General features: G+C 52.0%; 10 protein-coding genes across 10 annotated transcripts; 3 read left to right on the forward strand and 7 right to left on the reverse strand.

Moving 5' to 3' along the window:
- Positions 1–2: 2 nt before the first annotated feature.
- Positions 3–1135, reverse strand: BDZ83DRAFT_721630 (cofilin/tropomyosin-type actin-binding protein; the record flags this gene model as incomplete). The annotated part of the gene is made up of 3 exons (XM_060512400.1): positions 3–398; positions 464–1053; positions 1117–1135. 3 exons carry the CDS (start codon positions 1133–1135, stop codon positions 3–5), a joined length of 1005 nt encoding a protein of 334 aa, XP_060362217.1.
- A 609-nt stretch (positions 1136–1744) lies between these two features.
- On the reverse strand, positions 1745–2581 carry BDZ83DRAFT_754639 (uncharacterized protein; the record flags this gene model as incomplete). The annotated part of the gene is made up of 1 exon (XM_060514503.1): positions 1745–2581. One exon carries the CDS (start codon positions 2579–2581, stop codon positions 1745–1747), a length of 837 nt encoding a protein of 278 aa, XP_060362218.1.
- A 367-nt stretch (positions 2582–2948) lies between these two features.
- Positions 2949–5983, reverse strand: BDZ83DRAFT_704700 (uncharacterized protein; the record flags this gene model as incomplete). Its single annotated transcript, XM_060511495.1, has 6 exons — positions 5676–5983; positions 5163–5492; positions 4837–5103; positions 3743–4775; positions 3265–3680; positions 2949–3205 (listed from the first exon to the last, which is right to left on the reverse strand). Exons 1-6 carry the CDS (start codon positions 5893–5895, stop codon positions 2949–2951), a joined length of 2523 nt encoding a protein of 840 aa, XP_060362219.1. The 5' UTR covers positions 5896–5983.
- Positions 5984–6471: 488 nt separating this feature from the next.
- Positions 6472–7398, forward strand: BDZ83DRAFT_721633 (short-chain dehydrogenase; the record flags this gene model as incomplete). Its single annotated transcript, XM_060512401.1, has 3 exons — positions 6472–6520; positions 6590–7033; positions 7103–7398. The coding sequence occupies 3 exons, from the start codon at positions 6472–6474 to the stop codon at positions 7396–7398; spliced, it is 789 nt and encodes a 262-aa protein (XP_060362220.1).
- A 116-nt stretch (positions 7399–7514) lies between these two features.
- BDZ83DRAFT_437602 (uncharacterized protein) lies at positions 7515–9562 on the reverse strand. Its single transcript, XM_060503083.1, has 3 exons — positions 9285–9562; positions 7821–9182; positions 7515–7751 (listed from the first exon to the last, which is right to left on the reverse strand). The coding sequence occupies exons 1-3, from the start codon at positions 9332–9334 to the stop codon at positions 7631–7633; spliced, it is 1533 nt and encodes a 510-aa protein (XP_060362221.1). The 5' UTR covers positions 9335–9562; the 3' UTR covers positions 7515–7630.
- Positions 9563–9778: 216 nt separating this feature from the next.
- BDZ83DRAFT_437651 (amidase) lies at positions 9779–12316 on the reverse strand. The gene is made up of 2 exons (XM_060503084.1): positions 11922–12316; positions 9779–11864 (listed from the first exon to the last, which is right to left on the reverse strand). Exons 1-2 carry the CDS (start codon positions 11948–11950, stop codon positions 10163–10165), a joined length of 1731 nt encoding a protein of 576 aa, XP_060362222.1. The 5' UTR covers positions 11951–12316; the 3' UTR covers positions 9779–10162.
- A 196-nt stretch (positions 12317–12512) lies between these two features.
- Positions 12513–13813, reverse strand: BDZ83DRAFT_630095 (alcohol dehydrogenase GroES-like domain-containing protein). The gene is made up of 3 exons (XM_060508796.1): positions 13744–13813; positions 12664–13597; positions 12513–12607 (listed from the first exon to the last, which is right to left on the reverse strand). Exons 1-2 carry the CDS (start codon positions 13778–13780, stop codon positions 12684–12686), a joined length of 951 nt encoding a protein of 316 aa, XP_060362223.1. The 5' UTR covers positions 13781–13813; the 3' UTR covers positions 12513–12607; positions 12664–12683.
- A 576-nt stretch (positions 13814–14389) lies between these two features.
- On the forward strand, positions 14390–15792 carry BDZ83DRAFT_630100 (polysaccharide deacetylase). The gene is made up of 3 exons (XM_060508797.1): positions 14390–14438; positions 14570–14820; positions 14888–15792. The coding sequence occupies exons 2-3, from the start codon at positions 14715–14717 to the stop codon at positions 15721–15723; spliced, it is 942 nt and encodes a 313-aa protein (XP_060362224.1). The 5' UTR covers positions 14390–14438; positions 14570–14714; the 3' UTR covers positions 15724–15792.
- An 837-nt stretch (positions 15793–16629) lies between these two features.
- Positions 16630–18196, forward strand: BDZ83DRAFT_583710 (transmembrane amino acid transporter; the record flags this gene model as incomplete). The annotated part of the gene is made up of 3 exons (XM_060505690.1): positions 16630–16813; positions 16865–17294; positions 17401–18196. The coding sequence occupies 3 exons, from the start codon at positions 16630–16632 to the stop codon at positions 18194–18196; spliced, it is 1410 nt and encodes a 469-aa protein (XP_060362225.1).
- A 223-nt stretch (positions 18197–18419) lies between these two features.
- Positions 18420–20221, reverse strand: BDZ83DRAFT_630105 (uncharacterized protein). The gene is made up of 2 exons (XM_060508798.1): positions 19471–20221; positions 18420–19411 (listed from the first exon to the last, which is right to left on the reverse strand). The coding sequence occupies exons 1-2, from the start codon at positions 19759–19761 to the stop codon at positions 18512–18514; spliced, it is 1191 nt and encodes a 396-aa protein (XP_060362226.1). The 5' UTR covers positions 19762–20221; the 3' UTR covers positions 18420–18511.
- Positions 20222–20426: the final 205 nt, after the last annotated feature.

The raw sequence follows: 20426 nt of genomic DNA on the forward strand, positions 1-20426 counted from the left end.
GTCTACCGACCAGGTCTCTTGGGTCTGCTAAAGTTTTGTCGAACCGTCACCTTGGGGTGTAGCTCCGAGAGAACCGTATCCTCAGTGATCTCGCTGGGGTCCTCGACCTCGAGCTTCTTATCGAGCGTCAGCCCTGCCTCGCTGGACGCTACGTCGAGTACGGCGCGCTTCATAAGAGGGTACAGCATGCGGTTCTTGATGGACCTGTTGCCGGCGTTGACAGGGCAGGTATAGATGAAGAGCAAGGGGCTCGACTCGGCTTCGTTGTGGGTATGCGTAAATCGGTAAAAGGTGAAGCGCGGCTCGGTGGAGGAAATGGTCTGCGTGAGTTCGGCAATAGAGGAGGGGCTTTCGCTAGAGGGGACGAGCTCGACAGACTCCTTTTCGGGGTTGATTTTCTGTACATATTCAGTCAGCCAGGCTATATTGAGAAGAAGAAGCGTCGCAGGGGATTCAAATGTACCAGCATCACCAATGTCTTGCCACTGTCAGGTGACAGCTCCTTGAGTGCGGCGAGGGCGTCCTCGGCGATGGGCATGGCCAGGGTCTTGCTAAGGTGGATCTCCCTGGTTCCCGTACCGGTGCTGGCCTCCTGTTCGGCCTGCTTAACAGCGCCGAGGCTGCGCTCCTCCTCCGTTAACGGAGCCTCGAGCTCGGTATGAGCATCATGTTTAGCGAAACCTTTGGCAGACAGCTCCTCTGCCATGGTGGCAAAGATGGACTCGCGGAAGTGCTCGGAGCCTAGCTTTCGGACCAGGGTCAGGCGGGTAGACGCGAACAGCATCTTCTGGCGAACCTTGGCCGAGTCGGGGACATAGGTCACGGCTGTCAGGTGCGGAGCCGTATCATAGCGGCGGAGGAGGGCATAAAGGGCTTCGTTGGGCTGGAGGTGAGGCTGGAGGGAAGCGAGGTTGTCGTCGAAGGAGGAAGAGGACGATGCCTTGTCGAGGAATTGGACGGGCTTTAGGGTCTCGGCTTCAATGGTGATGAGAAGTCCAAAGTGGTTATCGGTGGACAGGAGAGTATTGAACTGGGAGATGAGCTCCTCGGAGGCTGCCGAACATTAGCTCTTTAGATCACGAGTAGTCTGTGGAGATGTGGGCATTGATTACACACCGGAGATGCCTGACTGCATCTTGGCGGTTGAGGACCAAGGTGCGTCTCGAAGCGTGCGTTGTAGGTTCTAGCAAAGGAAGAAAAGAAAAAAAAAAAAGCAGGTATAGTAGTATATATGCCCTAAACCTATGCAGGAGAGTTGTTTGCAGAAGCGGTCGCGTTGAGAAGCGGAGTATGCGGTGGTGCGGTGGTGCGTGGTGAGGTGGTGTCTGAAGCTCGAGATGCGGCGCCGCTACGTCAGCTGGCGGGTGGATCCAGTGGACGGAGACGGCGGTTATGGAGGGGTAGGAACAGTTGCTGGGGTGCTGGGACACTGGAAGCTGCCACTCTGGCGGGCCTCCGCCATTCCATTGGTCTGCCTTATGTCAGCCCCCCGATTAGATAGATCTATCGCTATCTTATCTCATCTTATCGCTTTGCCTACCTTACCTACCTAAGGTACCTTAGATAGGCACCTTGGTACCTTACCTCATGGCACCCTAGGTAAAGTACCCAAGGTACCTTACTTTACTCTCCCAGCATCAGAATAATTCAGCAAGACAACAAAAGGTAACATCACATACGACTTGTGTTCAATTCATGCCTCTTTTCATACTACATTGAATTCAACACTCAGCCATGGCTACATTCAGGCGATGCGACTCCAATAGACACATCCCAGGTACGCAGCCGTTATGCCGATGGCACACGGCACAATCGCCCGGGCAGCCTGGAGCCAAGCTGCTCGGCGTATGACTCTGTCCGTCTCGGTATGGGAGGCCTTGTCGTTGACTCTCGGGAATGCTTTGTCTTTGGGCACGTTTTTCTCAAGAAACTTGCAAAGAGGCTCCCATCCATCCTCGCCGACGCGATACACCAAGAGCCTTTCAGGTGCCACATGAGCCTTGACGCGCTCTGAATGCTCTCGGAAGACGTCCGGCGCTCGACGATGCAGCTCCTCGATTGTGCGAGCACCGCCAAAGAAACCGCTGATAGTCTTCTGCATGGCGAAGCCAGCCCTGTTACCAATCACCATGCCCACACCCTTGAGAAACACGTCGACCCACGGCCCAAATAGCGGTTGGATAACTTGGCTATCGAAGCTTGGAAACCACTTGTCAAAGTCGCGTTCCGTGAGAATGATCTTGGCGTCGGGGTAGGCATCGATCAGCTGCAGTGCCCAGAAAGAAGACAGGTCGGTCACCGCGTCGTACGGCCCGAAGAGTTCATCCCAGTCTTTTCGAGTGAAGGGCGTAGGAGGAGGTGTCTGGCCTCTTGCGTTCACTTCAGGCCAAGTCGCAATGGCGGCTCGCTCGAAGAATGCCCAGTGCGTCGGCTTCGTCCGGGAATCTAGACCGTGAAAGACGTGCTTGAAGCCCAGCTCAGAGAGGGCGGCCGCGAGAGAGTTTGTGCCTGTGCGAAGCATGCCAACGGCCAAGACCTTGGGAGGCCCAGCATCTCGAGATTTCTCCTCGGAGGTGGCCATGGAAATGTTTGCTTGACTTGGCACGAGCAAGCAGGATCAATAACTTCGCACTCCACGTCAAGAATTCACGATCCTCTTGATTGCAGCTGATTTTCTTGAGCTGCATATAAGATAGGGCAGACCGTCGAGCTTATAAGTTGCCGCCAAGCCATCTTCCCTCGTCAGCACTAAGGGCGCCACAGAGCCTTCGTATGGTGAGAGCGACAAGACCCACCACCGCACACCACTTCAAAACTCAAGGCAGCATTTCAACTGATTCGGCATCCTGATTGTGCTTCAGCGTCTGTCCTCCTACTCGATGGACCGCTGCGTCATCTTCCTGATATTTTCATATCGAATCTCTTCGATAGGGATGCTTTTTCTAACATCAAGTGACCATCTGCTTTCTGCTGCGCATAAGTAACTCACGGTACTTCTCCAAGCTCTTTCCGATGATGTTGATGAAGGGCCATTGCGTGTTGCTTTTGAAAAAGTGTGCCCATATTCTCAGAACCGCGAGGCTCAGTGAGGCAGGATCTCGATCTACTGATGTTTCGGGCTCATCGTCTTCAAAATCGACGACATCGTACGCCTCTTCCACAATGCATCGAACCCAATGCAAGATCCGATCCTCGCTGTCTGTTACTCTTCTGTCAGTCTGGGGATGCCGAGAGACAGTCATGAAAAAGCACGGATCAGCTTACCACTAAGAGGCGTTGTCGCGACGGATTCAGTGAGTGATGAGAGCCATTTACTGAGCAGAACCGCACACTCTAGCCCCGAAAGTGAGTGACGAACGCTCCAGAAGAATGCCTGGCTGCGCGCGACGCGGTCAACGCCAAGTCGTACAGGGATGCTGAGCATATGAGCAGTGTACAGCAGCGCGGTGATGACACCACCACTCCGCTCCACGGCAGGAGACCGGTTGATGGCCTTGGCGATACGCATAGGGTCTCGAGATTCAAGAAGCCGGTACGGACCAAGGTGAAGGTAGATGCGCACATAGGCGAGGCCGAGCAAAGAGCTGGACGTGAATGGGATGGGTCCATTCTCGTTGTTGGGGTCAAGACTAGATTCGGGAGCTTGCTGCCACCCTGCAGTCCAGGAACGCAGGCCTCGTCTTCATGAGAAAGTCAGTATCAAATCACGAACTGAGAGACATTGAGACTTAGAGGGACTTACTCAAGTTTATCAACCTCTTCAATGGGAAGAGACGCTGACTGATCCATGACTGGGAGAGACAAATCGCGGACAATGAAGATTCTCTGGAGAAGCCCATGCAAGAGGATGTAGTTACCCAGTGGTGTTGGAATGGGGTCGACGGGAGCGGTCCCGTCAGTGTTCCTCAATAGCAAAGAGAGAGCGTCTTGGAAGTAGAGTTGTTGCTTCTCAGTTTCTTGGCGAGCAGTCTGCCACTGACTCGCCGACTGCGCTTTCCACTCTCCAGTCGAGCAAGGGAGTCGGAGGCCAACCTCGTTGCTACGCAGCACAGGATACACGTTATAGGCAATGCTGTGAGTGTGCATGAAGGAAAAGGCAATGAGCTTGGCTCGGCGCGTAGACTCCTGTCGCACCCATGCTTGCCAGGCGGCTTGCGGGGTGGCCTGATCGGCAGGAAGTTGAGGGACATCTTCTTCACAAAGACCAACTTTCCGAAGGATCTGTGCCAGAAGTGCCTGTAGAGCAAACGCTTCCTGCACGAGGGACACTTTGGGCTCCCAAGTTGCGTAACCCATGAGAGCAATCAGGGCTCGAACTGTTTCTATTGGTTCCCAAGGACCCCAGTCCCTCTCCCTAAATCCTTGCGAGGTGCGGCGTTGCGGCGTCAGGTTGTGAAGATTGAGGGACGAACCGGTATTCACACCAAACGTTTCCGACTCGTGCATTAATCTCTCCATAAGAATGGCCTTGCCCGCGTGAAAGAGTCTCTCGGACATTCGATGCTCGAAGCAATACTGGGCGCCGACTGCAGCGAGGCCAAGAATGAGTTCAATGGAATGTTCAGGGACTCGCCACGTTGGCGTGTGGATGAACGGCATGTGCGAGTGAAATCCTTCAAAGAATGAGGTCAGATAGCGCGACAAGGCATGCCGTGATGGGAACTTGAAGTCTGGATCGAGAATGTCTCGAAATGTTTCGACGGAGCTACTGAGACGATACCGCTGCTCGTCTGATATACGATACGGTTGCGAATCAATGTCAACAGACCGTGGGTCTTGTTACTACGTCAGCTAAGATGGCTTTGGACAACACGCGAGCCTTTGATCAAGACTTACTCGTATCTGGCAAGGTTTCAGATATCCGATTGCCAGTGGGCGCTGATGGTAGCCATGAACTGAAAGGCGTTCCCGGCCGAGTTCTACTGTTACGTGCCCCCGGCGTAGCAGTCCCTTCTCTAGACATTCTCACCGTTGTGTCGGTAACCTCGTGATCTCTGTCAGGGCCGTGGAAGTAGGGGCTCCATTCCGCTGGCAGCCCAACACCATCGAGGAAGTTGGCAAACTCTCTGAAGTGGGCGTCAAATCCCGCAGCATCTTGATTACCTGATACTTTTGCATCAGCTTCCAAAAGTCAGAAAAGCGGACTCGGGCCATCGACTGACCATTAACATAGAATTGATCTCCGAGCAGAGCCTGTTGATATGAGGCATCTACGAGAGCTTCGTTCCGTGGGACCGCCATGGGATACAGTTCTGACGGTGGTGCAGGTGGCTGTTGCTGTGCCCAATGGTCCACGCTCATTCCCGAGAGGGAGACGGCAGCAGCCAGATCAGCCTCAACAGGCCCATGGGTTTCTCCCGAGTCCGGCTCCGATGGGACACCCGGGGACTCGGATCCATCCTCGTGGAAAGCAATTCGCTGGTGGCGGGTCAGCAAGTCACGCCGGGCAAAGGCAGCTCCACATCGACAGATGAATGGCTTCTCCTTGGTATCTGGAAGAACGTGCCGGTTAGCATCATAGCACGTGGCACTATCCCGAGCGTCTGGTCTTGAAATGAGCTAGCAGTGTAGCGCCAGCAGGAGGGGTAGCTGATTGTTGACTCCAGACAAAGATCACCCCAACACTTGGAGGAAGCTGAGGGAGGGGGCACATGAGAACGGATGGGACGACTGACGCGTTCGCACATGGCGCTCCAAGTGCTCGGTGCGCTTAAATGTTCGTCCACAGTGAGGACAGGACCGCGCATCAGGGCCGTGACCGGTTCGCCTCCTTCGCTTGACTGGAGTCGAGTGCGGTCGCGGAAGTTGCTGCTGCGGCTGCTGCTGGTGAAGCGGCTGCGATTGCGGCTGCGGGTGTGGTTGTGGATGCAAGCTCGTGCCGTTGTGGGACAGCATCCTTTCCACCTTCGCCTCGCGAGACTCTTCGGGCCTCTTGCGTGTTGGAGTTGAGGAAGACCGGGTAAGTTGGAGAGCAGAGGCTTTGGGGCATCCGCCTGGCTTATGTTGGAGAAGACTTCGGCTTCTTGTGGGTCTTGGTCGACAGAGATAACTCCAACTGCCGTGGATTGGATCGTCCGCTATCTTTGGAGACTGACTCGTAATCAGACACCCCCTTGGCTCCCTACGACCCTGCGACCCTGCAGCCCAACGCCCTTATCTCACGGAATTAGCCTTTGGAGTCTATTGTCGAGGGTGTTAATGATCATCCTCCGCGCCTGAGACAAACAGGCCGGCATTCCCTGCTTTTCTCCGTAGTCGTCACTGTGACATTGAGTTATTCGGAAGTTGTCGGCTCTCCCCGCGGTATCCACCAGATACATGTATGTGGACTAAGAGACATTGGTCTGATCCGAATGCCATTCCAACAATTGAGATTGCTTACAATCTTACACCTATAAGCAGAGTACATCTGACTTTGGAGTTACTACATCGGACCTACTCATCTCCGGACACAGCTGCCAAACTCTCGTCATGTTCATATTTCCCGGAGTTGCTCTCATTACTGGCGCAGGAGGGACTGGTGAGTTACAACTCCAATGGCGCCATGAAGCTGCAGGTCGCACCTTCAAGCTCTAATCGGATCTCTCAGGCATCGGCGCTGCAGTCGCAAAAGGGTTCGCGAGATCAGGATGTTCAAGAATTGCCATCACAGACCTCAATAAAAAGTCACTCGCAGATACGAAAGATGCCATTCTACATATCAATCCAGAGGTACAGGTCTTTAGCCAAGAAGGCGACATCTCGAATGAAGGTTTTGTCAATTCATTCGTTGGCGGAATTGCCAACAAGTTCTCGCGCATCGACTACTCAGTAAGCTGCGCCGGTATACTAGGCCAGTCATTGCGGTCACACGAAACGTCAACAGCCGATTTCGATCTCATTACCAATGTCAACTACAGGGGTAGTTGGTTGGCATCTCGGGCGGTCTTGAGCCATATGCTCAAACAGCAACCCCATGAAGAGCATCCAGAACAACGCGGCGCCGTCGTCAACATCGCGAGTCAACTCGGCATTGTGGCTCGACCGGCTGCAGGTACGTCGAGCCACCTCTCTCAGTAGCAGTTTTTGTCGCATGATTGCTCACACAATACACTCGCGTCAGCACCGTACTGCGCGTCCAAAGCCGCAATCATCAACATGACGAGGTCAGATGCCATTGACTATTCGCAAGACAATATCAGAGTCAACTGCGTCTGCCCGGGAGTCATCGCCACGCCAATGACAACAGCGTCAGAAGAGTTGGTACAACGACTGAGGCCCGCAATCGACATTGCGCCGATGAAGCGTATGGGGACACCCGAGGAGGTGGCTAATGCAGTGTTGTTCTTGTGCTCGAGCCAAGCCAGCTTTGTCCAAGGCCATGCTCTGGTCGTCGACGGAGGCTACACCATCAACTGAAAATTGATAATGACAACTCAAATCTCATCGAGTACGGTCTCGCCCGCACTACTTCGTGGTAACACTTTCCACAATCGGATCTATGAAGTGCTGATAGGACCTTCTCCTATTTGAACAGTCGAGGCTCAAACCCGGACACAGAGGAAGCCGCTTAGCCGGCAAAGCCGACACATGTTGGATTTCATACCAAAGTGTTGAGTTTTGTAACGATCTGAGTTCCCTTGCCAGCACGCTACCCAGTCATCCTACCATTCACGACAAGATTCTCAGACTGTAGATAGGTCTGGCCCTTGGAATCTCGCCTCACAACCTGTATCGTCCGATGAGACACACCTTGATCATCCATCTGCAAACTGTCAGGTCTCATTTGAGATTCCGTCCACAAGTCCGTCACCCTCATCTCCCCGGGAGGCTGCACAAACGATGGAGAAGACATAGGCCGCCCCTTTGTATCCAATTTGATGTCGTGCTCGAGCTCAATGATTTTCCTTGCAGCCGCAACTAGGACGTCTGCTTCCCACAGATTTTCCCGCGGGAGACCCAGCACTGGCATTAGCCGTAAGAATTCTAGTCGCGTTTCTAATTCACGACAAGATGAGACGAGAAAGAACAGCATGGCGCCAAAGCCAGCCTCGAAGATGAAGTGTGGATGTTTTGAAGTGTTGAAACGTAAAGGATCTGGGACCTCGGCTTCCAGCCAGAGGAGCCGCTTTAGAATCCTCCGGAAGTTGGTGATGTATCTATCATAGCCGGCTTCGCTTGTATCGAATGCCATGTTGAGCCATATGCAACAGCACTCATAACGAGTCAAGAGAAAGCATTGCAGCATCTTGGGCCGATCCGAGTCTGACCTGCTGTTTTGAATGCTTTGTGTAGGTGCTTCCTTGGGTTTGATGGCCATGAAGTCGTTGTAGAGCTTGAACCACTGTTCTAGGAGAGCGTTGATGGCGGCATGCTCAGAGAGAAGACTCGAGGGCGGTGTCCCCGTTTCATCGGGTCCAGGTGATTTTGAAGCGGCTCGTTGCGAATTGCGCTGGGAGCGCATGAACTCTGCTGTTCGATTAAAGAGGACATCGAGCATCAGCTGTGCGTCTGAGAATGTGAGGAAGAATTGTGGCATTGGCCCCTCTAGAGCCCTTATGTCAGGGAAATCCGACTCTTCTTCACCGAAGAAGAGAGCGAACTCGCTAAGCCGCCGGAATATCGGTAGGAGGTGCTCCATGGTCCACGAGAACATGTAGTCGGGAGAGATGCTCTTCAATATCTCGACACCATGCCTGCTGTGCTGCAGTGCTGCTTTCCTGTTGGCGCCCATGATCTCTACGCAGATGAAGAGAACGCAAACAAGTAAGATTATGGGCTGCTTTTCTTGAGAGTCCATGACCCTCAACTCGTGAATAGCGGCATTGTAGTGGTGTAGGGCCAAATTTTGATTGCTGTGCCGTACGGTGGCAGTAGCCTCAAAATTTTCCTGAGCCTCTTCATAGAGACTGCTGATGGAAATGACGGCGTGTCTGACGGCCGGCTCGAAGTTACTGAACTGCATGACGACGTGTGTCCAGAAATACGGATCCACGGCTCCTGACATGACTGGTCCCGCTATCTCACAAAAGTACTGTAAAGCTCGACCTTCGCTGACCTTGGTGACTCCCGGGAAGACTTGATTTGGCTGGTGTAGGGATATGGTTCCTTGACGAGCGGGTCTGTAGCCATCGCAGCGCCTGCCTGTACTGGTGCAGCGATTGCATATCGGCTTAGCCTCGTCGCACTTGACTTTGCGGGCTCTAAAGACCATCAATTAGGTGCTGATCAGATGGAGATATATGGACCCCGTAAGTGCGGCACAGCCTGGATCGCTCACAGCCTGACACGCCTAGTAGACTTACTTGCAGGTGATGCATCCAGTCCGAACTTTGGGGCTTCCTTTGCGGACCATGTTTCTGTCTCGGATGTGTGCTCAAGGTGGCAGGCTTTAACCCTCTGTTTCCTGACGCAGTAAGCCGCCAGGAGCAGCTTTGGGAAGGGTGTTGGGCTGTGCTTGTCCACTCGTCAGCTGGGAGAATTTGGCGACTGTTCGGCGGTGGAGATGGAATGAAGTGAATTATTCCGGAAGCGCTCACTCAGACGATGGCCGGGCGGAGAGCTCTCTGTGTGACCAAACATATCCCGTTTGCTGGGGTTCTGGTGGGGAGACAGGGATAGAAGCGAGCCGACCAATGTCAGTCTTGCGTTTGATCAGTACTTGTATCTCTAACATTAGCGAAGCACAGCATGAGCCCTCTCGCCGCGGTGGCCGAGCGGCGAGGGTGTCTTCGGTTGCTACCGTACGGGTAGTACCGCGGTGGTGCGGGGAAGTAAAATTGAGATGTTCTGACGGGCATACCGAGCCGGTCTCTCCTTTGTTGGGAAAAATTGAGCCGCAAGCGTTCATTCCCAGAAGTGCTTGACTGAGCTCTGTGTATCAAATGCGGAACTGCTGGAGAACTAGGCGACACGTGGCGGGCCAAGCACACAACCGTGGTCAAAGAGCGAGTGAGAGTGTGTGTATGTGTGTATCACTGTGTGTGTATGGCATAGAAGTAGGCAATTAAGTCCTTGAGATCGAGGCATGGGGTGATATGGCGTGAGAATTCCCGACGACGTACTTCTATTTCATGATAGATACCTTGAGACTATAAAAACTAAACCTCTCGCGTCGTAAGGTAGACTCCAAACCTAGATGGCACTTTGAATGTGGCTCTTTTGGCCTGTTCTCGTGAGGGTCTCACACGGCCAACTTCACGCGCTTAAGACTTGGTGAAGTCGTGCCGTTCACCTCAGGCATCGTCCTGCCATTGAGTTTGCCATTCGAGCCCGTTGTTAGAGTCTCAGGAATAGGTTCAGGAGCTTCGGCGATGCTCGTGGCGCTCTTCCAGTCAAAGTTTGTCTCCCATGCATGTGCAATGGTGAGGATCTTCTTCTCTTGCCATAGCCCTCCGACAATTTGCATACCTACAGGAAGTAAGACCTGGGCGTCATCTTTTGCGGCGACAAATCCGACGGGTATTGACATTGCTGGATGTCCAGTAACGTTGAATACGGCGGTGTTGGTGGTCAATCCTATGGTGGGTTCAAATGAACCCAACACGGAGTCTCGAGGCCCATGTCGTGGTGCCACAAAAGGGGTCGTTGGCATGATTATTGCATCGTACGTTTGGAATTTGCTCTGGTAGGCGTCGCTGATCTGCCGACCGATGTTGACTGTTTTGCTGTAGAGACCCGGGAACTTGTCTGAGAGATACAAGCCGTTGATAAAGGTGTTCTTTGTGGAGGGGAAAAGCTTTTGAAAGCTCGAGTCAGCCCAGGGCAGCCGTGCCTTTTCAAACTCAGTCAGGCCAAGACCTCTATGTCCCGAAGCTCTCCCCAGAATACCCGAAGAGCCCGCAATACGTTGTTGTATCGTCCATATTGAAGGGCCTTCCAGATGGAGAGGGACGGATACAGGCTCGACGATTGCCCCCAGAGACTCCAGTTTCCGGGCTGCCGAAAGGACGTGTTCTCTGACTTTGGGGTCAACAATCTCTTGGTCAAAGCCCTCCCTCAAAAGACCAATCTTCATTCCGTCCAAACGACCGGAACTCCCTGACAGAGCACCCGAGAAGTTGTAGGAGCCGTGAGCCGCAGCGCCTAGAGATTTATCGTCGATGCCGTCGTATCCGGAGATCACATCGAGACACCCGGCAGCTTCTGTCACCGAGCGGCAAATGGGCCCTGCATGGTCATCAATAGCATCGCCGCTTGTTATCCCCGTGAAAGGCACCAACCCATGAGTTGGCTTCACACCGACGCAGCCGCAAAATGAAGCTGGAACCCGGATACTGCCGCCTTGATCTGTGCCTAGCGCGATATCGATCTTTCCGGAACAAACAAGGGCGGCGCCCCCGGAGGTACTGCCACCGGTGGAGTAGCCTTCTTTGTAGGGATTCTCGATTGTGCCCTGCGCGCTGGTGAAAGATGCTGTGGAGTTGCAAAAGTGCTCACACGTGGCAGTCCCCATAATGTCGGCTCCGGCATCCAGCACTCGTGTCACCACCGTTGCATCCGTCGATGGCGTCCAAGGAGGAAAAGCATCGCTGCCGAAGAATTGCGGAACGCCTGCTACGGCAATGCAATCCTTCAAGCATACAGTCTTTCCTTTCAGGCATACCCGAGACGGGCCAGGAGCTGACTTGTCTCCCCTGATCAAGAACCGATGTGCCCAAGCGTGCCCAAACTCTTGCTCTTCTGCCGTGGGAATGTGTACATTCTCTCGAGGATATCGTTTCGTGTCGGGGACCGGCTGGTAGTCCGGAAGGCTGTCGATACGGGTAGCGCAATCGTGAACCGCAGCAAGTAGTCTCTGGTAGTCGGCCGACTCCTCGGTCTTGATCGTCAAACCGAGCGGCTCGAGCAGCTTCTCGACGTCGCCTTTCTGAACGGGATTGTCCCTGTGGCGTATTTGTCAGCATTCAGACCACATCAGGTAGGCTTGGATTGGTCCTCACGTGGAGATGTCCTTGAAGAAAACAGACATGATGGGAGGTGGCAATCGTCAATCGTGTGCTGTGGGATTGCTGGTCATCGATGCGTTTCAATGGACTGTGGTAAGGACCGACTAGCCAGCATGCTGTTCATAAAGGCTCGAGAGTGACATCCATGCTGAACCCACGAGAAATTGTCGGGGGTTCTTCCGCGGGCCATTGGGTCAATCTGTGGCGAAGGCGGGTTTCCAATGACAAACAGATTGAAGTCGACATTAACGAACGCGATGGCAATATCCGTAGAGTGCCCCCGCTGCTCTGTGCCTCCAAGCCCCAGTAGTCGAACCTACTGTGGTGCGAGAGATTGTGGAGGGAGGGGCGTAAGAGCATTGGGGTAATTCGAAGAGGGCGAAGAGAATTTGGAGACAATATTTAACGACCCCAACTCCACAGCTACTGAATGCGGATAATCCTGCAACGAGCGCTGGCGCATATCACTGTCCACAAGGCCACTAAAAGAAAGATAAAATTGGGGTAAAATAGAGAGTGAATGTAGCTCTGAAACTCCATCACCATGAATCAAGTTAATTTACCGGCCGCTAAGATAGGGAGAGTGCCTTATCTCACGTTGTTGTCACTCTCGTACTGACTATGACTACCTAGATTGTGGTAGGGCGCATGTTATCTTTTCGAATAAGCAGGGAAACACTAAGCGTAAGGTAATTAACACACAAAATCTTAAGATCACATTTGATATTGCTAACCTCCTCAGTTGATGGAGTATCCTTACTCTGCTAGGCGCACCACAAGTCTGCCTTTGAATCCACTATCCTGATAAACCGCGACAATGCCCGGGATCTCGTCGAACGACATCAGAGTGATGTGAGACCTAATGCTGGCCCTCTCCACAGCCTCCATCATCCTTTCGGTAGACTCTCTACTCGCAACATAACTTCCCCGAATCGTGAGCTCTTTGAAAACGATGACACTAGAGTCGAACCTCCAATTCTCAGCAGGTAAGCCCAAGACTCCCATGACGCCTCCAATGCGTAGGAGCGTCAATGCCCAACTGTTGGCTGCCAGGGAGTCTGTGCAAACCACAACTGCGGCTACTCCCTCTCCGTTGGTAAAGTCCATGATTTGAGAGGTCGCATGCTCCGAGACAGAGTCCACCACCAGTGCCGGCCTCAGACTCTCATTGAACATCTCGGTAGCGAGCTGCCTCCCTGCTGGTCGACTGTCGACCGCTATGGTGCGAAAACCCATGGCGGTGGCAAACTGTAAACCGAGATGACCCAACCCCCCGATGCCGACGATAGCCACAGTGTCTCCTGCTTCCAGTTCACGTGTTGCCTTTTCTAGTGAGCCCCAAACTGTAGCACCTGCACACATCAATGGTGCCGCTTGTTCGAAAGACAGGGATGGCGGTAAGCTGACGGTGGTCTCCGGATCTATGGCAAGATACTCGGCAAATGCCCCATCATGATGAAAGCCAGCGGTTTGTCGCTTTTCGCAAAATCTTGGGTCCAGACTTTGCTTCTTGCTAGTACGAAGTGACAGACGGCAGCCACTACATTTGCCGCATGAATTTTTGTAGTTGAGAGCCCCAACTCTATCACCGACCTTCCAGTTCTGACCGCAGTCTTTACCGACCCGAACCACGATGCCGGCAGGTTCGTGAGATGCGATCATGCCTAACGGTGAGTCAAATTGCCCTTGCAAAACTTGTAGATCCGAGTGGCAGAATCCGGCCGCACGAACTCTGATAAGGAGTTCATTGTCGCGAATGGACGGGGTTGCTCTCTCCACTAGCTCGTATGGTTTGTTGTACTGAGGCGTAAATTAGCATTTCCCGAACTGTCTCCTGGAGTATAGAGCATCATGAAGACTGACTTCCGTTATCTGGGCTGCTCGCATCAGTGGAGGAATTGCGATATTTCCCATGATTCCCTCAGGAAGAGCAGTTGAGTCTGCCAAGGCCCCAGAACACACACTGAGGCGCTGAGAGCATTTGCTGTTCTTGATTTTTACTCTTTACGCAAGAGGAGAGCGTTAAGCTCAAGTATGGAGTTGGATCAGGACCTTGAACGATGGATGGCTATTTCGGGTTCTATGCTAGATGTGCTTGTTCTACTGGTGGCCAAGTTTCTGAGGGGTTCAAGCTGGAGAGTTGTCGATGGTTGTTGGCCGTTATCATCCGACTCAAAGAGGGGTTAAGTCGAATGGTTGGAGCAACTTTTGCGCCTCCTAGGTTGCCTCCAAATTTGTCGACCATACCACCCATCGCCCTCTACATGAATAAACTCTTTGTCTCCAACTGGACCGCGGGTCCGGAAGCCCACGACCTGATGGAGCTCTCCACCCTTTTCGGGCAATACCCCTCCTTCTTCAATACCACAGCTCCGGACTGAATGCAAGTGATCGGTGAAATGATGTGGATGGAGAGGCTAAATGCCCGATGGTTGCCGTCCAATCAAAACTATCACAAAAAACATCTACCCAGGCCGAGATCCCTGTTTTGGGTCCTTACCTTCATATGAGGTCAATCCACACAAGCTACCCCGCGATAAGCGAGCCAAGGCTTGCGAAGGCATTGCAGAATTGATAGCATAATGAATTCCGATAAGATGATGAATACCCCTCAGTGACATGGCTGACTGAGCCGCTGCTAGGTTAACTGCTTAAGAGGAATCAACTCGCAGCGCAGCAACCTTTTTCTCTCTGCGTTTGCCCGAACCCCGCACGAGTCTCGAGCAACCGATTTGAGATTATTCCACCGTTTGAGAGCATCACCCCTCCCTGCAATCGCAAATCAGAATGGGCAAGAAGCGTGTTCTTGTTAGCTATGGCGTCGACGTCGATGCGGTCGCAGGCTGGCTAGGATCCTACGGAGGAGAAGACTCATCCAACGATATCAGCAGAGGTAAGTGACGGAATCTAAGGTAATTGGGTATTCGTGGTATACTTGAGCTTACGATCGCGCAATCCAGGTTATTTTGCTGGAACGATAGGTGTTCAACGGGTGCTCAGACTCCTCGCCAAGTACGACATCAAGGCTACATGGTTCATCCCAGGACACAGCCTTGAGACCTTCCCCGAGGACATGGCCGCTGTTCGAGACGCGGGCCACGAAATCGGCTTACATGGCTACTCGCATGAAAATCCGACAGATATGACCATCGATCAACAAAGGGAAATTCTTGATAAGACATATCGCATGCTCACAGACTTCGCGGGCAAGCCACCAAGAGGTAGCGTCGCGCCATGGTGGGAAACAAGCAAGGAGGGGGCCCAGCTTTTGCTCGACTATGGCATTGAATACGACCACAGTATGAGCCATCACGATTGCCAACCGTATTATCTACGAACTGGCGATGAATGGACCAAGATTGATTACAAAAAGAAGCCTAGCGATTGGATGAAGCCCCTTGTGAGGGGACAAGAAACAGGGCTCGTGGAGATACCAGCCAACTGGTACCTCGACGATTTGCCGCCAATGATGTTTATCAAAGATGCGCCCAACAGCCATGGTTTTGTCAACGCCAGGGATGTGGAGGACATTTGGCGAGATCATTTCGACTACTTCTACCGCGAGTACGATGAGTTCATCTTTCCGCTGACAGTCCACCCGGACGTGTCTGGTCGTCCTCACGCATTGCTCATGCACGAAAGACTCATCGAACACATGAAGAAGCACGAGGGGGTGGAGTTCGTCACCATGGAGCAGATTTGCGACGAGTTCAAGACGAAGACGGCGCCGGCGCAGGGAGCTGTGATGCCTGCGGAGCCTGGCGCCATGCTCAAGAAAGAAGCCATAGGAGCATAGATACCTTAGTTCAGTTTTGTAACGGAAGATTGATATCCGAATCTCAACGCTCAAGAGATTCCATGCCTACTCCATCTTACTTGCCTCCATATTCACATACCTGCCAAGCATTTGATCTCCATCCCAAAAGTTCTGCGTTAGGGACTGGAGAATTTCTGAGGTAAGTTGCTTATTACCCCACGATTCATCTCCGCGCCGGCGGTAGCCATGACTGTTCGAATAACCCGTGCAGCCAGAAGATTCCGGCGAACATCTCTACAGACCTGATTCTGCGTCTTACCTTACTGCAAAAACCTTGGAGTAACTCCCCGTTTGTTGAATCCCTTGACATGCATGCCTCCAAAGCTCGTCCACTGACCCCGCGCTTATCACTAATGATGCTCTGGTCATATCAGTGAGTGTGGAACTTTGGTTATGGGGTATATCTGCTTCCAAGCCCGAGGCTTTCTTGACTCCAACTTCGGCACATGGGCATGACAACTGCCCCAAGCCGTCACTTATACCCCAACCTTATCGCAGCAACCTTGTTTTGACCCACTGGCACTCCACAAACGCACATTCAACCCCTGAACGCACTTTTGACTTTGGGTGTCGCCATGGGTCGGCGACCCACGATCTTGGAGCGGCATCTGAAGCTCGTCGCGGGGTTGGACAGTCCTTCCTTTCGACAGCTATCTTGCGTCGGAACGCCTTTGCAGCTAGGAGATAAGCCACGCCAGGCTCTCATGTTCATCTCACTCGTCATAATCGATATCACCAAGTGCTCCAACTTCACTTGACAGAAACGATCTTATATTGAGGTGATGTCCGCGGCTCATCCGTCACATGGCACACCACGGAATCGGTAGAAAGCAATCACTCTAGCTGGCATCGGGATCAGTATCATCAAACGAGGCCGCTGTCGAAATGTCCCAGACCAATTCCGAAAAGAGCGACGCCATTACACCGGCGCCGGCCCGGAGCAGCGGTAGCATCGACGCGGGAAAGCTCGAGAATGCCGAAGATGCTTTTGAAGTCTTCAAGCGCGGCGAAGGGACGGTTGACTTCCGTACCGTGGGATGGATCCACGCCTCAGTAATCTTCTTGAAGGGTAAGGAAATCTTTTCATCGGGTAAGCAGAGGCGTAGCTAATAAATCCAAGTCATTTTCGCAACCGGTGTTCTCACGATTCCTTCAGCCATGTTTGTGTTGGGTGCACTGCCCGGCGCTATCAATGTTCTCGGTTGGCAGTTCCTCAACACGTATTGCGCCATTATCCAGGGTAATTTCCGCAACGCCCATGCTGGATGCCATTCCATCGCGGATATGGCCAACGTTGTTGGTGGTGTCTGGCTGAAGGAAGTTGTCGGGGTCTTGTTCCTCGTCACTTACGCAATCGTCGGTGCATCGGGCATTTTTGGCACATCAGTTGCCTTCAACACGCTCTCGAACCATGCCCTCTGTACCAACTATTTCATGTTGGTGGCCACTGCCTGTGTCTTTATTCTTGCAAGTGCTCGAAAATTTGAAAAGATTGCATGGTTGACATGGGCTGGCTTTTTGTCAGTGTATATCGCCGTTTTTATCGTGGTGTAAGTTCACTTCATTTCAACCCACACCAGATTTCTCGAGTGTATCGATCTTGTCGTCTGCCATGCGCTTCAACAACCTCTTGGATTTCACTAACATGTATCATAGTGTTGCCGTTACGCAAGTCGACAGACCTGCCGCTGCCCCAAAGACCGGTGATTTCGACCTGGGTTACCATGTCATCGGAAACCCAAACTTCGTGACCGCAATCACCAGTGTTGCAACCATCTTCTGCTCTGGTGCAGGAACATCGGCGTTCCTCCCCGTCATCTCGGAAATGAAGAAGCCCAAGGACTACAATAAAGCTGTGTACCTTTGCATGGGTATTGTGACAGCCTCCTACCTGACCTTCTCACTCGTTGTCTATCGCTGGTGCGGCCAGTGGGTTGCCTCTCCTTCACTGGGCAGTGCTGGAGAGACCGTCAAGAAAGTCTCGTACGGTATTGGCTTGATCGGTCTGATGGTCAGCGCCTGTCTCTACATCCATGTCGCCGCCAAGTACTTGTTTGTCAGGATCCTGCGAGATTCTGTTCATTTACAGAAGAACTCGGTCGTTCACTGGTCTGTTTGGCTTGCCTGCACCCTCGGAATGTCCGTGGTCTCATTTCTCTTGGCATCTGGAATCCCCATCTTCAACTATTTATTGGCGCTAGCGGGAAGTTTGACTTTTGCACCTTTGGCACTTGGTCTTCCTGGTTACTTATGGATCTTCGACCACCAGCATTACAGACAGGGAAATTGGTGGCAAGCCATGGTCTACTGGCTGAACTGGCTCATGATTCTGCTTGCCGTTTTCCTGACTATTGGTGGTACTTATGGAGTCGTTCAAAACATCATTGACGCCTATGCCGACGGTTTGATTGGGGGTGCCTTCTCATGTGTAGACAACAGTGGCTCATCATGAACGGTCGGAAGAACTAGGAGCAGCCACGGATATTTGATAGAGATGGGAGTGATCGTTCTTGTTCTTCTGGATATTCATCAACTTGGTCAGGCCTAAGAGAATTATAATGTTATTCGTTGTTATCTGGCGTCAAATTTGACTCGCTCCAACGAGGCTAGCGTTATTCTGCCTAAGCAGAGATCTCAACGGAAACAGGGCAACAGATCCAGGTCACAATAAAAGTGCGAAAACCTTTCTAGATAGCTATATGAATCAAAATGCGATCAAAACAACAGATCAATTACTAAATACAAAATGACATAAAAGGTGTTTGAGTTACAACATGACCGCCATGCCTTGAGCACTTTTACCAACGCCGAGCTCTCCAAGTGCAAAATGTTGGACTTGTTTCTTGGCGACGGCGTCAACCACAGTAATTGCAGACTGTGTTGTTCCGTTTCCTGGACTCAACGCATACACAAAGCGTCCAGAAGCCCTCAGGTCAGTCAAGCCTGGATCACCATTGGCGCTGAGATCGAGGATGCCTTTGATGCTTGCATCATTTAGCGACATTTCGACCAACCTGTTAGTACCAACATCAGTAACAAATGCGCTGCCAGTTGCCGAAGAAACTGCGACCCAACAGGTTGCTTTCTGTCCGCTAATAACGCCCATACCCTTCACAGAAGCAGTACTTGTCTTCGAGTCAAAGGACAAAACCGCCCCACCAAAAGACGCATCAGTGACAAAGAGGTTGTTGCTCTTGGGAATCGTTGATGAACCAAACAAAACTGCAGTACCGTTGGGCGACGATTGCGGTCCACTCTGCTCAACTAAACCTTCGCTATTAACCTTGTACGCGCCAAGGAATCCTGTCTTGTTCTGAGACGGATCACCTTTGACCGTAGTAAACAGGTAACCCTGGTCGTTGGAGAAGAAGACTTGAGATATGGTGTTGGTCGGTCCAACGGGGGGAGTAGTCTGGCTAAGTCCAACGGGGCGAAGAGTATCCATGGATTCCAGTCCATATGTAGAAAATCTAGCGCAAGAGACTCCAGATTGTGCCCCGGAACAACCAACGCAGACAATATTGTGTTTCATTGATGCCGCTATCGTGTTCGGGAATTGGCCTGGAACGGAAACTGGTCGACCCATCATGGTGAGCCTCGTGGGATTCGACGGGTCGATTGTGAACATCGTGACCGTATTCGAGCCAGCATTGACGGCAAATAAGCTCTATAAGGCTGGCATCAGCATCAGAGCCAACCATCAAGAATGTGAACCGGCTTTATTACGTTGCCTGCAATAGTAAGTGCCGACTGAGATGCTAAAGCATCAGGAGCAGCTGGCTCGTTTGATGTGCCATCAAGAAAATTCGAGCCGGATCCGCCAGTTGAGAATGTTGCTCCCTTCGCAAGCATGCCATTACTGGATATCGGAATGGCAATTACAGAGTTGGCCTGATCGTTGGTGATGGTGTAGATAGCTTTTCCGGGCTGAGATCCAGCCTTACACCCCATCATTCTTCCTGAAACGATCGATATGGATGCAACAAAGCAACAGGAGAGAATGATATGTTGACGCATTTCGGAGACGAGGTAAGTACTTAGACGTGACTGATGATTGAGGCGAAAGATGGTAGGTCGTGAATGTTGGGAATTACCAAAACATGTGGGTATAGAATATTGTTTCTGTGGAAATGGACGAGTTGAGTAGATTCTTAATAGTTTCGACGGAAGACAAAGGAAATACTACCAATATATAATTTGAGATTTTTAAGGGCAAACAAGCATTCGGTATTCGATCTAGTCGCTCCTGCTTCCAATCTTTGGGTGTGGTTATTGCGCATTTCGCAGGGCAACATGATGCGGTAATCCCCATTTCCTCTTCAGGAAGAGTTGATGACAGTTTCACAAAATGTGTGCATCCAAACGTCCATTAACGTCTCGAAATTCGCATCGCGAAAGCGCTTCAAGTAGCATGTACCAGGGGTGTCGGCAACCAGGTCTCCTACCAGTGTCCTTTCACCCTGACTTTGCTCGTCCATTATTACACTTGCTTCGGTCAATGTCAGTGGATTCCACAACACTGACAGGAAGCCACTACTTTAGATGAAGCGGCTGATTCCACATCGCCTGCACCCACTAAATAAGGTTATCGAAACGCTACAGCCTCCATGGAGCGCTCCTTTCGTCTGACATGCGGTAAGACCTAACCAGAAGAGGCAATTTTGATATCCTCATCGCGTCAA

The sequence above is a fragment of the Colletotrichum acutatum genome (assembly GCF_030867785.1).
Source record: "Colletotrichum acutatum strain CBS 112980 chromosome Unknown BDZ83scaffold_84, whole genome shotgun sequence".
Classification (NCBI taxonomy): Eukaryota; Fungi; Ascomycota; class Sordariomycetes; order Glomerellales; family Glomerellaceae; genus Colletotrichum; species Colletotrichum acutatum.

Bases quoted from the DNA above. Each gene is read 5' to 3' on its own strand.
- BDZ83DRAFT_437602 (XM_060503083.1), bottom strand. From the start codon at position 9,334: ATGGTCCGCAAAGGAAGCCCCAAAGTTCGGACTGGATGCATCACCTGC. The intron at 9,183-9,284 runs GTAAGTCTACTA...GATGGTCTTTAG, and splicing joins ACTGGATGCATCACCTGCAA to AGCCCGCAAAGTCAAGTGCG. The intron at 7,752-7,820 runs GTTTGTGCAGCC...GAGACCTGACAG, and splicing joins CGGCCTATGTCTTCTCCATC to TTTGCAGATGGATGATCAAG.
- BDZ83DRAFT_630095 (XM_060508796.1), bottom strand. From the start codon at position 13,780: ATGATGCTCTATACTCCAGGAGACAGTTCGGGAAATG. The intron at 13,598-13,743 runs CTAATTTACGCC...AATTTGACTCAC, and splicing joins AGGAGACAGTTCGGGAAATG to CGTTAGGCATGATCGCATCT.
- BDZ83DRAFT_630105 (XM_060508798.1), bottom strand. From the start codon at position 19,761: ATGCGTCAACATATCATTCTCTCCTGTTGCTTTGTTGCATCCATATCG. The intron at 19,412-19,470 runs GTAATAAAGCCG...CCAGCCTTATAG, and splicing joins CACTTACTATTGCAGGCAAC to AGCTTATTTGCCGTCAATGC.
- BDZ83DRAFT_630100 (XM_060508797.1), top strand. From the start codon at position 14,715: ATGGGCAAGAAGCGTGTTCTTGTTAGCTATGGCGTCGACGTCGATGCG. The intron at 14,821-14,887 runs GTAAGTGACGGA...CGCGCAATCCAG, and splicing joins ATCCAACGATATCAGCAGAG to GTTATTTTGCTGGAACGATA.
- BDZ83DRAFT_437651 (XM_060503084.1), bottom strand. From the start codon at position 11,950: ATGTCTGTTTTCTTCAAGGACATCTCCAC. The intron at 11,865-11,921 runs GTGAGGACCAAT...AATACGCCACAG, and splicing joins TTCTTCAAGGACATCTCCAC to GGACAATCCCGTTCAGAAAG.